Source organism: Phycodurus eques, chromosome 9, assembly GCF_024500275.1.
Source record: "Phycodurus eques isolate BA_2022a chromosome 9, UOR_Pequ_1.1, whole genome shotgun sequence".
In the NCBI taxonomy this organism is placed as follows: domain Eukaryota; kingdom Metazoa; phylum Chordata; class Actinopteri; order Syngnathiformes; family Syngnathidae; genus Phycodurus; species Phycodurus eques.
The window spans coordinates 26207397-26219879 of record NC_084533.1 but is presented as its reverse complement, the minus strand read 5'-3'; the positions used below and the strand labels follow the sequence as shown (position 1 = coordinate 26219879).

Here is a 12483-nt window from a genome sequence, read left to right as displayed (position 1 = left end):
GATAAGGCGCTTGAAATGAAAAGAGAGGGGTTTTTTTTGGTTTTTTTTCCCCCTCCTTTCTCCTGCTGCAGCCCCCGAGGCGAAAGATTTGCCAACCGCCGCCGCTGTCGGGCCTCCTCTCAACTCGGGGGCGCTTTGCACCTTTGTTTGCGTGAGAACCGCCAGACTCTTGACAGATAGCCTTCGACGTGCGCCGTCTTCTCCAGCAAGGGGAACAGCAGCGGCTCTCGGTGTGTGCGCGCGTGTGTGAGTGTGTGTGTGTGTGTGTGTGTGTGTGTGCGTGCGTGCGTGTGTGTGTGCGCTCATGAAAAAGCAAAACATGCATGTCGGATCCGGACTATAGTAAGAGCGACTGAAATTTAAAAGCCTATTTATTCTTCCTATATGCCTATTTTAGTTTGAGTATTTTGGATTTCCTCTAATTCCAAGTTGCATGGTGTTTTTTGTTTGTTTTGTTTTGTTTGTTTGTTTGTTTTGAAGATATTTAGTGCATTTCTGTTGCTGCCAAGTTGCGCCAATTGTCCCGGCGAGCTGATGTTTGCGCATTTATTACAACAGAAGGCGGCGACCCTTATGAAATAATATGTTTGCTTTCAAAACAACATACAAATGCGATGCGTGCATTTGTGCACGCATACACAGGTTGTGGGTGTTAATAACCGCTTTAATAGGGAGTATGACTAAAAATGTTAAAAGGGGATTATACAAGGCGGGGTTGGAGGGGGGGGGGGGGCGTGTTTTGGACAAGGTAGGGGGTGGACATCCTGTCTGCTGCACGGATCACTTGACATACGAATAAAGGAGAAGTGCGTATATACAAGGCGTGTTGTAGTGATAACTGATTCCACGTGTAAATATGAGTGTGTGGGGGTGGGGGGCTGTAGGGAGGAGGGGGTTAATTTAATTGCAGATCGCTGATTTCGTCGTTATCGAGGCTCTCGTTGTGCCGCCCCTGTCACAGCAGCGTGCGCGTGCACAAACACACCCCTTTTCCAGGCGCGCGCGCACGCAAAGAGAGAATGGGGGGTGGGGGTGGGGGTGTGCGAGGGGGGGGGGGGGCGGGGGTGGAAGCTGGAGCGTCTTTCAGAGCGGAAAAAAAGTTGAGGCGTGCAGAAGAGCAGAAGAAGAGCAGCGGAAAGAGCGCGCGTGGACTTGCTCGTGGCACTTGTTGTTCTTTTTGGTTTTGTTTTGTTTTTTGTTTTTGGATGAAGTTGACACTTTTATTTGCTTTATTTGGGGGATTGAAAAAAGAGAGAGAGAGCGAAATCGTGGGAGGCAAGACAACCGGGACGTTCAAGTTGCGCACGTGTGTGTGTTTTGCACGGTGGAATTTATCTCATCACGCACATAACGAGAGACGTCCACGCGTGGTAAGGCAATATGTTTATTTGGAGGATTTTGCTGTTATTTACATGAAAGTGCATCAGTTTTTTGTTTTTTTTTATGGCGTCAATTGCACGTGAGATTAAAAAAAAAAAAGAGCACGTAATGACGTCACGAGGGCGCTCAGTTTGCCTTCAAAACGGAAAATAATGATCATTTGTGTGTTCGTGGTGGAAAATGTTTTTATTAGAACAGTCAAAAGAAAGTGAACAGGGTGTTTACAATGTGTCAATTCCACGCGTCGGTTTAAAAAAAAAAAAAAAAAAAAAAAAAAAAAAAGCATTAATCATGATTTAAGGAGAGGGCAAAATTTGCCTTAAATGATGATAATAATGGCGATGTGTCGTTAGAATGGAATGCAAAATGCATTCAAATATGAATAAAAACAGTTAGATGACATGTTTCTGTGTTGTTAATTGCATGTGCGGTAGAATAAAACCCACCTAAATGACGTCACGAGACGCGTAACTGTTTACGTGATGAGCATCGCGTGTTAATCAAAACACATCCATGTTTTAAAAGTCAATTAAATCCAAGTGAATATGGTTTCAGTGAAAGCTGAACGTTTGTATGAATTGATGGTAGTAATGACGGAAAATACTCCAATAAAATGAAATAGAAAGCGAGTTAATCGAAAAGGAAATGTGTTTGTTTTTTTTGTTGTTTTTTACATTATTCATTTAACAAATTAAATATACATTACCTGAAACCAGGGGAAAGTTGGTCGAAGATGATGCTCATAGTAATATTTACCATGATGGAAAATGCCTAAAATTTTTAATTAAAAAGCTTTTTTTTTTTAAATAATAAGAAATAGCAATTAAATATTTCAACATCAACGTGAGGCATTATCATTTTTTTTTTCATTGAATTTCCTTTTTTTTTTTAATTATTATTTAAAAATGAGTTCAACCGACGCATATTGTTTCATTATTTTCCAGGCGAATCGTGTGCAACCGATGTAGACGATCAAAATATGCTATCATTTATAACTAAACATATTGAATAACCCAAATTATTCAACAAAGAATGTTTTTTTAAAAAAAAAAAAAAAAACATCCATGGTGCGTTCAAGGGTCGCATTTCTGTCAGCACGTCTAACCCGCCATTAATCACCACACGTCAAAATATAAACGACAGATGAATTAATATTTATCATCATTATGCAAATTATTACGTGTTCAATCTCACTCAGTGAATATTATTGCTGCTATGATATGGAATAGCGCAATTATTCATATTTGTTTACGCATTAACGTGGTCGTTTGTTCCGTTATTCTAACATATATTCATATTCATATTCATTACTGTGGGCGATGTTATTTCCGAGTGGAGTTTGGCACACACAAAAAAATAAAATAAAATAAAAAACACACAAATGGTGAAAATAAAAAGTCACACTGTAACCTCGCTCCTGTAAAAAGTTATGTTCCGTTTTTATTCGCATCTCGGAGGCGACTAACAAAAAAACAGCAGGACGTGGAGAAAATGGCGGCGGCCGCTGACATGCAAATGCGCATTATCATAAGCAAACATTTCGAATAAAAGCCCATCTGCGTCGAATTTTGTAACGCGCTCACACGCCCACAATGAGGGACATCTCAATCGAGATTTTGCATCCGCCACATTTGAAGCGGGGGGGGGGGGGGGGGGGCACGTCACGTGCAACATACTGTACACGGGACGAAATCACAAATCAACCAAAAAAAAAAAAAAAAAAAAAGGTGAAAAACGTGACGCCAACAAAAATGTGGATTTTTTTTATTTGTATTTATTTATGTATTTACTTTTGCCAGCATTGTGCTTTTTATTTGAATTCCTGAAAATGAAAAATGACAAAATGGCATGTCATTCAACTAAATGTTCAACATCTGCATTAAAATCATGACCAAAAAAAATTTAAAAATCCATTTTTTTTTTCAATTTATGTTGCCTTCATTCGTCATATTGTTGGTATTGTTGTTTACCTGCATTAATTCCGATTTTCTTCGGCATGTTTCCCCTGCATAGGAGAGGTTTTCCTTCGCCATCATGGAGTCCCACTGCCGCAAACTGGCCACCACCTGCGTACAAATTGGTAAATTACGAATGCACACGTCAAGCAACACAGTGTAACTTGGGTATTTTTTTTAATTTTCTTTTAAGGCTTTGTGTCATTTCCTGGGATGCACCGTTATCTTAGACCTGTGTTTTAAATACCATGTTCACTCCAAAAGCCAACAAATATAATTAAAATTAAACATTTAAAAAATAAAAATAAAACAAATCTAATTTCCCAGCAAAAGTCAGTTTTTCAACATTTTCTCACATTGCCATACAATTTAAACAAAATTATTATTTTTTTTTTTTAGAAAAACATAGGGTGTAAAATATTGTGCAGTGATGCCGTGGAATTTCACGGGTGATTTTACACGGGGGGGAGAAAAGAAAAGAAAAAATTACCTGCCCTTCTCACACATTGGCTGTTCGTTGTCCTGTAGCGACACGTGGTGGATGATTTTGGAACTGCAGCAGCTCGGGCGGGCGACCACATTAAGAGACTTTAGAAATTGCAACAAAGATCGTCTATTTCAGTACAACAATCACTCGCTTTGAATCGTAAAAGGAGACAAAACAATTTTCTACGAATAATACGGGCGGGTGGGGGGGGAAATCACACAATGCTCGACATTCCAAATAATTTCGACTCTTTCTTGTGAACGAACGTGTAACTTTTCTGCATTTTGACCCGAGACGAGCATATTGTTAAGCACGATTGATTGGGACGAATAGAACGTGACAAGCAGTGTGCGCGCATCCAAAACAGCGCGTGTAATGTATGCGGCTCTCGATGCGCTCGCCACTCTGGGGAGAAGAAAAAAAAAAAAGGTCTCATGAAAGCCATTCGTGAGCACGAATACGCTAATGGAGGAATGTGATGTGTCCGTAATCTCACCTAAAAAAGCCTCGCCCCCCTCCACCCCCCATACTTTCTGCGATATTGACTGAATTGTTAATTAATGGCCCTTGTGTGACGGAGGATGAGGCGGCGTCCTGCACGGATGAAGACATGATCCACTTCAGACGTGAAAATAAGACAGAAAAAGACGAATAGTACTATTTGGACGATTTAAGGTAGCGTCGTCTTAACGTGCATCCTAATTGGATGCGGTCGTCGGGACGAGGCTGCACGTGATTGGAACGGAGACGGACTCAATGGTCAATGAAAATATAATTTACATGGACTAAAACATGCACATACAATCACACAAACAAAAAAACAATTATATGAATTAAAATTCATATTTCGGACTTGGGGTTTGCCGAATTTTTTTGTCACTAGCTACAATATGGGCTCCGTCGTGACTGCATGTGAAACAATCGCCTCATTATATTCTTACATACAGTAAATTCGGGATCATTTTTAAATCAGAAGTCAAGAAAATTATCAACTGTTTCATTCAATTTAAGAAGAGGTTCAGTAAAAAACAAAAACAAAAGTGGACAATTTGTAACTTTGGTACGGATTTACAGAAGAAACATGAATTGCACGTGATTTGCTGTTACGGACCGGATTTGGGCCCCACGCCTTGAGTTTGACACCTGTCTGTAGTTTACACACGAGTTTGCTCCACACTGCAGAAATTCATACGCGAAACGACTATTTTCGATTAACTATTGCTAAACACCGATAGTTCCGAACCCACATGAGTAAAACCTGGTCTAAAATGTTCCCTACACCGAGTAAGGTCAATCGGCGGTCCCGAGGCTGGGTTCGGCTCCATTTCCTGCCCGATTGGCACCCCGAACCCGGGTGTGCCTCTCCAGCAACGACTCCAACCACCTCCTTTTATTTCCGCGTGTTCTGAGAGGGGAGAATCACGTCTGCGGTGCCTCGGCCGAGTCAGCCTCCCCACCCGGACGAGCGTGGGACGAGTTCTGCTTCCGCCGAACTCGCTTTGGACCTCTCGGAATTCTTCCAACGCGGTTCTTGCTCTTGTATTGTGGCGCGGATGCACTTTTAGACGGGGGCAAATTTGATTTTGGCTCTTTTTTCAACCGAGTCCGGCTCCTGAGAGAGTCACTCTGCTAACTTGTGTTATTTCTTTTTAAATATATTTGATTTGTTTCATTATTATTATTATTATTTTGGGGGTTTGTTTTGGTCTTGGGCCCCATTTTCTTCCCTCACACACGCGCGCGCCTGTCAAAGCAGCGAGTAGGCGGGTCTATAGGCCGTGACGTCAGGAGGGGGCAGAACAAGGAGGAGAGAGGCAAAGAGAGAGAGGGAGGGGTTGCGTGCGCGCACCGGGCTTGTGCGCGCGCGGCCCCGGCTCCAATATCACCTACCTGTTCTTGTCACTCCGCTAGTCAGCCGCCGCCCGCCGCCGCCGACGTTAGGATGGCAGCGCCGCACGGTGGCCCGCTCTGAAAAGCAACCCGGGATCCGAGCACTTTTTCCGGGGGGTTGAGGGGGGGGGGGCTTCAAAACAAAACAAAAACAAAAAAAAGGGGGAGACTATCTCGACAGCCACTGGGACTTATAAGACTGCTTTTTTATTATTATTATTTTTATTATTATTATTATTTGATCGGTTTTCGGGGAGCGACCGATGAACTCTATGAGGGAGCCTTTAAATCTCGACCGCCAACCGCACCACACGTTTCCCGGGACTAAACTCGCTTCCGCCATGGCGTCCGGTTTGCAGCCGCTGGTGCGAGCCCCCGCGGACTCCGGCAAGCACCGCATGGACGCGCACGCGGTGTCGGACACTTCCAGTCCGGAAACCGGCGGTAAGAGGCAGATAAAATCAGGCATACGAGGGGGGGGGGGGGGGGGGGGGGGGAAGAGAAAACAAGAAAAAGGATTTAGTAACCAGCGAGTTTGACGTATGCAAATGAGGGAGGATTCGTCGTTGGCTGTTATGCAAATTCAAACATTTTTGTGTGCGCGTGTGTGTTTTTTTTTTTTTTTTTTTGTACAGAGAAAGAGAAGAGCCAGAGCAAGAACGACGACTCGTCGGACGACCCGTCCAAGAAGAAGAGACAGCGGCGTCAGCGGACTCACTTCACCAGCCAGCAGCTGCAGGAGCTGGAGGCCACCTTCCAGCGCAACCGCTACCCGGACATGAGCACGCGCGAGGAGATCGCCGTGTGGACCAACCTCACCGAGGCCAGGGTTCGGGTCAGTGCAGCCTTTGCAAACCAAATGGCAATTGCATGTGCGAACAAATCACGGAGGATTCTTCATTAAGTAGAATAATCTTTTTTTTATTATTATTATTATTATTGACAATTACATGTGCAAAAAAAAAAACAATAAAAACAAATCACAGACTTCATTAAGTAGAATAAGCCTTTTACAAAAAAAGACAGTATTCTTCATTAAGTAGAATAATCTTTTTTTTAATGACAATATGTGCAAAAAAAATCATAGAGGATTCTTCATTAAGTAGAATAATATATTTTTTAGAGACAGTATTCTTCATTAAGTAGAATATATTTTTTTTAAATGACAATTAAATGTGCAAAAAAAATCAAAGGATTATTCATTAAGTAGAATAGTATTTTTTTTAAATGACAATTACATATGCAAAAAAAGAGACAGTATTCTTAAGTAGAATAATCATTTAAAAATGACAATTACATGTGCACAATTTAAAAAAAAGTGTTCTTTACAAAGTAGAATATGAAAATAGCACAGTTAGACTTTTTTAGGGGTGTATTACAAACATAGTTGCACGTATAAAAATAATCAATTTTTCACTATATATTAAGAGTAAAATGTGGACATAATCCCCCTCTCCACCCAAAAATAAAAAAGAAGAATTCCGCATTTTAAACATATCTGCACGTGCTAATTTGCTCTTTCAGATCAAAGCGCGCGATGAAGCGTACATTTCCAAAATGATGCCAAATGCGATATTCTTTTCTATGATCTCTACTATTGACCTTTTATATATATATATATATATATATATATATATATATATATACGTGCAGATATTTCCCTGCAAAACAATGAGTCCTCCCGTGTGTAAATTGGAGCGCAAACGTTGGTTTTGTTAATCATCAGTGTTAGTGTAATAAAAACGTGTCCTACGCACAGATGATCTGAAAAACAAATATGCACTCACACTTGTTTAAACACACGGGCGCTGCCCCGAGCCCCAGTCAATCACAGCTTAAAATGATATTTCATGTAATTACACACCCCCTACGCGGGAAGATAAATTTTTTTTTTTTTTTTTTTGGAGGGGGGTGGGGATGAGGGGGGGTATTACCCCCAAATAGTTCTTTTTATTAGGTCCAATTAGAGGTGAGCGTGTGACAGGAGTGACAGATACCACGCGTGTGGCGTGAAAGAGGTGCAAAGCTGCTCATTTTGGGACACTGTCGCGAGATTTGGTGGGGGTCGTGGAGTGTGGGATGGGGGGGGGGGGGGGGGAGCAGTCAGTGTGGAATACACACGAGTCACGGAAGAGTGTGTGCGTGTGGATCGTATTCCGATAAGACGGCAGACAGGAGAGGAATAGCACATGCACAGGCTTGAGATGGTTCTATTTGGTACCCTTATATTTAAAAAAATAAATCATAATAATAACATGAATCACTCCAAATATAAGCTTTTGCTTGCGTTAAAATGTGCAAAATATAACACAATAAAGATCGGATATGTGGACATTATTCAATTAAAGATTGCAGTAAAGATTGGAACATGGAAATTAAATACAAAATGCAGTACAGGCATCTATATGGACATTTTTTAAAAATTTATATTATTAAAAGCAAGCGTTTTAAGTCGTCAAAAAAGTAGGTTTAAATCATATATAACCTATGAATGCATTTTGCATGGGGGCATCATTTTTTTTATGCCGTTTAAAATTCATAACTGCCAAACTGTTCAGTTGCTGAAGTTGGGACGTTTGCAAGTTTGAATATATTAATCATGCTGCGAAGGTTTTTGGGGACATGATTAATAATGGCACATTTCAATCAATAAGTAGTTGAGTGTTTTGGTCAATTACAAAAAAAGAGAAAGAAAAAGAAACTCATTGAGAATTAGTACACAAATGTGTAAATAAATAATAATCATGCCATTATGCCGTGTATAAATGTGTTTTTCTTTTGCATATTTGCAGACTCTGAGTGTCATAACTAACATTTGTCAAGTTATTTTGAGGCTAAGCAGTGATGACATTTTTTTTTTCCTGTTAAATGTCCTTAAATTGAAACATTTTGGAAGTTTGGGACATGCACACGCTTTTAGATATGAATCATGCCAGAAATGTGATTCGACACATTGTTCGAATTTGCATTTTTTTTTTTTTTACATTTCAAAATGGCGTGTTTTTGAAAAATATTATTAGCACAACATATCAATAAAAAAACACAACCAAGTCAAGTTATTTGTGTGTGTGTGTGTGTTTTTTTTTTTTTTTTTTACTAGGCTACTGGAATTAAATACGAATAATGAAGTATATTAGTTGTAACTTACAAAATTGGATCGGTCGTAAATGTGCACGTACTCCAAGCAGTCCGAACTGATCAATAGTAATAATATAATTAATATCTTAAAACCATGACGACTTTAAACGTGTGAAGTAACTTTTCTTGTGTGTATACGTGCTAAATATGAGGGCCACAATAACAGCAATAATATATATATATATATTTTTTTTTTAAAGAAATAATTGCGCACTTGCCTGTTCGTAGTAAAATGATCTGATTGGTCATCATTGTACTCCAATTGTCAAAATAAGGGGTTCACTTCGAAATGTCCTTATTATTATGATATTTTTTTTAAATCAGGAGAAGTCCAATTCAACTCATCAGAAACGCAGTCAATGTGGTGTTAATGACTCCAACGTTTCCAAAAATGTATGATCCAGATCTTTAGAGAATAATAAAACCAATAACCTTCTGTACGTGCAAGTGAGTTGCCCCCCAAAAAAAAAAAAAAAAAAAAAATCATTAAAAAAAACAGGAGGCTCTTGAAGTTACTCCAATAGTCAACAAAGTTTGGGCCACTTTTGACTTCTTAAATGAATCGGTGGTGTTTTTTTTTTTTTTTTTTTTTTTTCCCCCCCCCCCAGAAAAACAATTGGAAGTAACCTTGTAAGACGGGACAAAGGTGCGAGCTGTTAGTTTAGTGCCCAAACGTTCGAACCTGTTTGAAGTGCAAGAATAATAACGCGGCGTGGGTTTTCCTCTCCCACCGTCAGGTGTGGTTCAAGAACCGTCGCGCCAAGTGGAGGAAACGCGAGCGCAACCAGCAGGCCGAGCTGTGCAAGAACGGCTTCGGCCCGCAGTTCAACGGACTCATGCAGCCCTACGACGACATGTACCCGGGATACACGTACAACAACTGGGCCGCCAAGGGCCTGACGTCGGCCTCGCTGTCCACCAAGAGCTTCCCCTTCTTCAACTCCATGAACGTCAACCCGCTGTCGTCGCAGGCCATGTTCTCGCCGCCCAACTCCATCTCGTCCATGACGTCCGGCATGGTGCCGTCGGCCGTGGCCGGCTCCAGCCTCAACGGCCTCAACAACCTGAACAACCTCAGCGGGCCGTCGCTCAACTCGGCCGTGGCGGCGCAGGCTTGTCCCTACGCGCCGCCCACGCCGCCCTACGTGTACCGGGACACTTGCAACTCCAGCCTGGCCAGCCTGAGACTCAAAGCCAAGCAGCACTCCAGCTTCGGCTACGCCGGCGTGCAGAGCCCCGCCGCGAACCTCAGCGCTTGCCAGTACGCCGTGGACAGGCCGGTGTGAGACGGGCGCCCGCCCCGCCCCACCCCGACGCCCACGCCCACGCCCACCCGCCGCAGATTACACTAAAAAAACACACACACACACACACAGCACCACTTTGGGAAGGGGATGTACAGAAATGCAAAACAAAAAAAAACAAAAAAAGAAAAAAAGAAAAAAAACCATGGTGGTCATTTTGCATCCAGAGGAACAACAGACTACTATTACTATTACTATTCTATTCTTTTTTTTTCTTCCAAAAAGGGCACTAAAATCTGAACCACTGAATTGTTTTTCCTTACGTGTTATTCCCCTATTCGTTGTCTAAAAAAAGTTGTGTGCGTATATATATATATATATATATATATATATATATATATATACAAACCTCTCCAAAGCTATGGGGTTCAATTTATTAACGCATGCGTGGTGGGGAATAAATATTAAGGAATCATGCAAACACGTTTAAAAAAAAAAAAAAAGGGAATGTAAATATTAAAACGCACCGCAGTGGTGTGTTTCTAACATAATATAAAATTATGACTATTATTATTATTAATGTCTGTGTGAATATCGATTTTAGACTAGCAATCCTAGAGGAAGAAGAAAACTCATTAAAATGTTCCTGTAACTATTTGGTACGGATTCCCCCCCCCCCCCCCCCTAAAAAAATGTGTTTTATTTAATGGAAGTAAATATATTGTTCAAAGCCACCCTTGCTTGTTATTGAATCATCTTTTGCTCTGTTTGCGGTGCATAGCGTGGCACTGCCCCCCCACCCCCCATCCCCACTGCGCCAATACACATCACGCGAGAGGCAGATTAAGGTGCTGAATACGTCTGTCTGCCCACGGAATCAACAAACAGGAGGCCGGGACCACAACTGTGGCGGGGGTTCACGAGTCGAGGAGAAGAGGGGACGGGGGGACGGGTGGGGGTGGGGGGGGGGGGGGGGTCTCGAGTGTGTAATTACGCAAAATGTATACCGTATACACACTCATGAAAAGCTATTTGAGGTCATGTTTGCAGGCATGCATTGCTGCATAGCACAAAAAAAAAAAAGGATGATTCACTAAAATATCCAAACGTGGAGGTTTCGACCGGGAGTATCCGACCGAGTAGGCCGGGGAGGAGAGGCCTTCGCTCGGCTACAGACAGGGGCACGCCCGGTGACAGAGAAACGCTTTGATTGAAAATATATATTTTTTTAATAAGGTCTAATATTTCGTTTAATTGAAAAAACTAGTACGTAATAAGGGGAAAAATATAGTTTTTTTAAAAGTGCACTTTTTCACGCATGCGGATATTTAGCAAACATTTCAAAACATGGAGGTTTCAGCGGGAGTATCCGTCTGAGCAAACCGGAGAGGAGACATCTTCATTCGGCTACATGTGTCTGCATGCCACGGTGAGGGAGGACCAGCGGAGGACGAGCTACTCTCTCTCACTCTGTCTATTTTTCTTGTAACATTACCTTTTAATTCAAATAAGCACACGTATTCTGCATAACATGAGGAAACGCTGAGTATCGTGAGTGATGTTGCATGTTCTTCATTTTAATAACATAAAAATATACAAACTTGGGGTAAAATTGCACATTACAAGGATGCATGGTTGCATAAGTTAAAAAAAGAAAAATTCACAAACGTGTCAAAACATGGAAGTTTCGCCGGGGTGTACCCGCCTGAGCAACCCGGAAAGGAGACGCTTGGAGCGGCTACATGTAGGTAAGGGCGAGGTAGCACCGCGAGGAGAATGAGTTTAGTTATGGATTGGATTTTGTTCTTTATTTCTTTAGTTGTTCTTGTTCGTTGCTTGACGACTTCAATGCACCTTCTAATATTTCATTTTGATGAAAATAAGCACACATTCTACATGAAAAGGAGAAAAAAAAGTTGAGTACCAACTGAGTAATCCTGCATATTCTGCATTGTATTAACATTAAATTATACACATAATGCAAAGGTATGGGGGTGCCCAAAGTGCACATTAGCATCCGTAACCCAAAATTGAATGAGACACCAGGAAGCAAGCCGGGTAAGAGACGCATCCACCCGGCTGGATTCTGCTGCACGCCCCGGTGAGGAAGCACCACGCGGATGATGAGCCACTGACATTTTGGGGAGTTTGTTCAGTGTGTTTACTCTATTTTTAAACTACAACGCATCTTGTGGTATTTATTTAAAATAGGCACACTGATTCTGCATGAAAATGAAAGGGGGGGGGGGCAAGTTGCTTGAAGAGCTGGTGTCATGTTGGATGAAGCCTCGGGGGTCACCTCTCAAGAGGGGGATTACTACATTGAGGACAGAGTGGGAGTTGGGGGGGTGTGGGGGTAAATCACAGTTAGGCCAGATGCTGTTTAATT

The 12483-nt window shown here is 41.7% G+C and overlaps 1 protein-coding gene across 3 annotated transcripts; it reads left to right on the top strand.

Moving 5' to 3' along the window:
• Positions 1-213: 213 nt before the first annotated feature.
• Positions 214-10819, top strand: pitx2 (paired-like homeodomain 2). 3 transcript variants are annotated; one of them, XM_061685597.1, is made up of 4 exons: positions 214-230; positions 3394-3460; positions 6348-6547; positions 9588-10819. In XM_061685597.1, the coding sequence occupies exons 2-4, from the start codon at positions 3415-3417 to the stop codon at positions 10134-10136; spliced, it is 795 nt and encodes a 264-aa protein (XP_061541581.1). In that variant the 5' UTR covers positions 214-230; positions 3394-3414; the 3' UTR covers positions 10137-10819. The 3 variants fall into 3 exon arrangements, with proteins under 3 accessions (XP_061541581.1, XP_061541578.1, XP_061541580.1); XM_061685594.1 differs by lacking the exon at positions 214-230 and adding an exon at positions 1124-1370; XM_061685596.1 differs by lacking the exons at positions 214-230; positions 3394-3460 and adding an exon at positions 5749-6156.
• Positions 10820-12483: the final 1664 nt, after the last annotated feature.

What these genes read in the sequence shown, in the direction of transcription:
- pitx2 (XM_061685594.1), top strand. Translation starts at nt 1,206, where the DNA reads ATGAAGTTGACACTTTTATTTGCTTTATTTGGGGGATTGAAAAAAGAG. An exon ending in ACGAGAGACGTCCACGCGTG is followed by an intron (nt 1,371 to 3,393) that starts GTAAGGCAATAT and finishes TCCCCTGCATAG; the next exon opens with GAGAGGTTTTCCTTCGCCAT. An exon ending in TCACCGAGGCCAGGGTTCGG is followed by an intron (nt 6,548 to 9,587) that starts GTCAGTGCAGCC and finishes TCCCACCGTCAG; the next exon opens with GTGTGGTTCAAGAACCGTCG.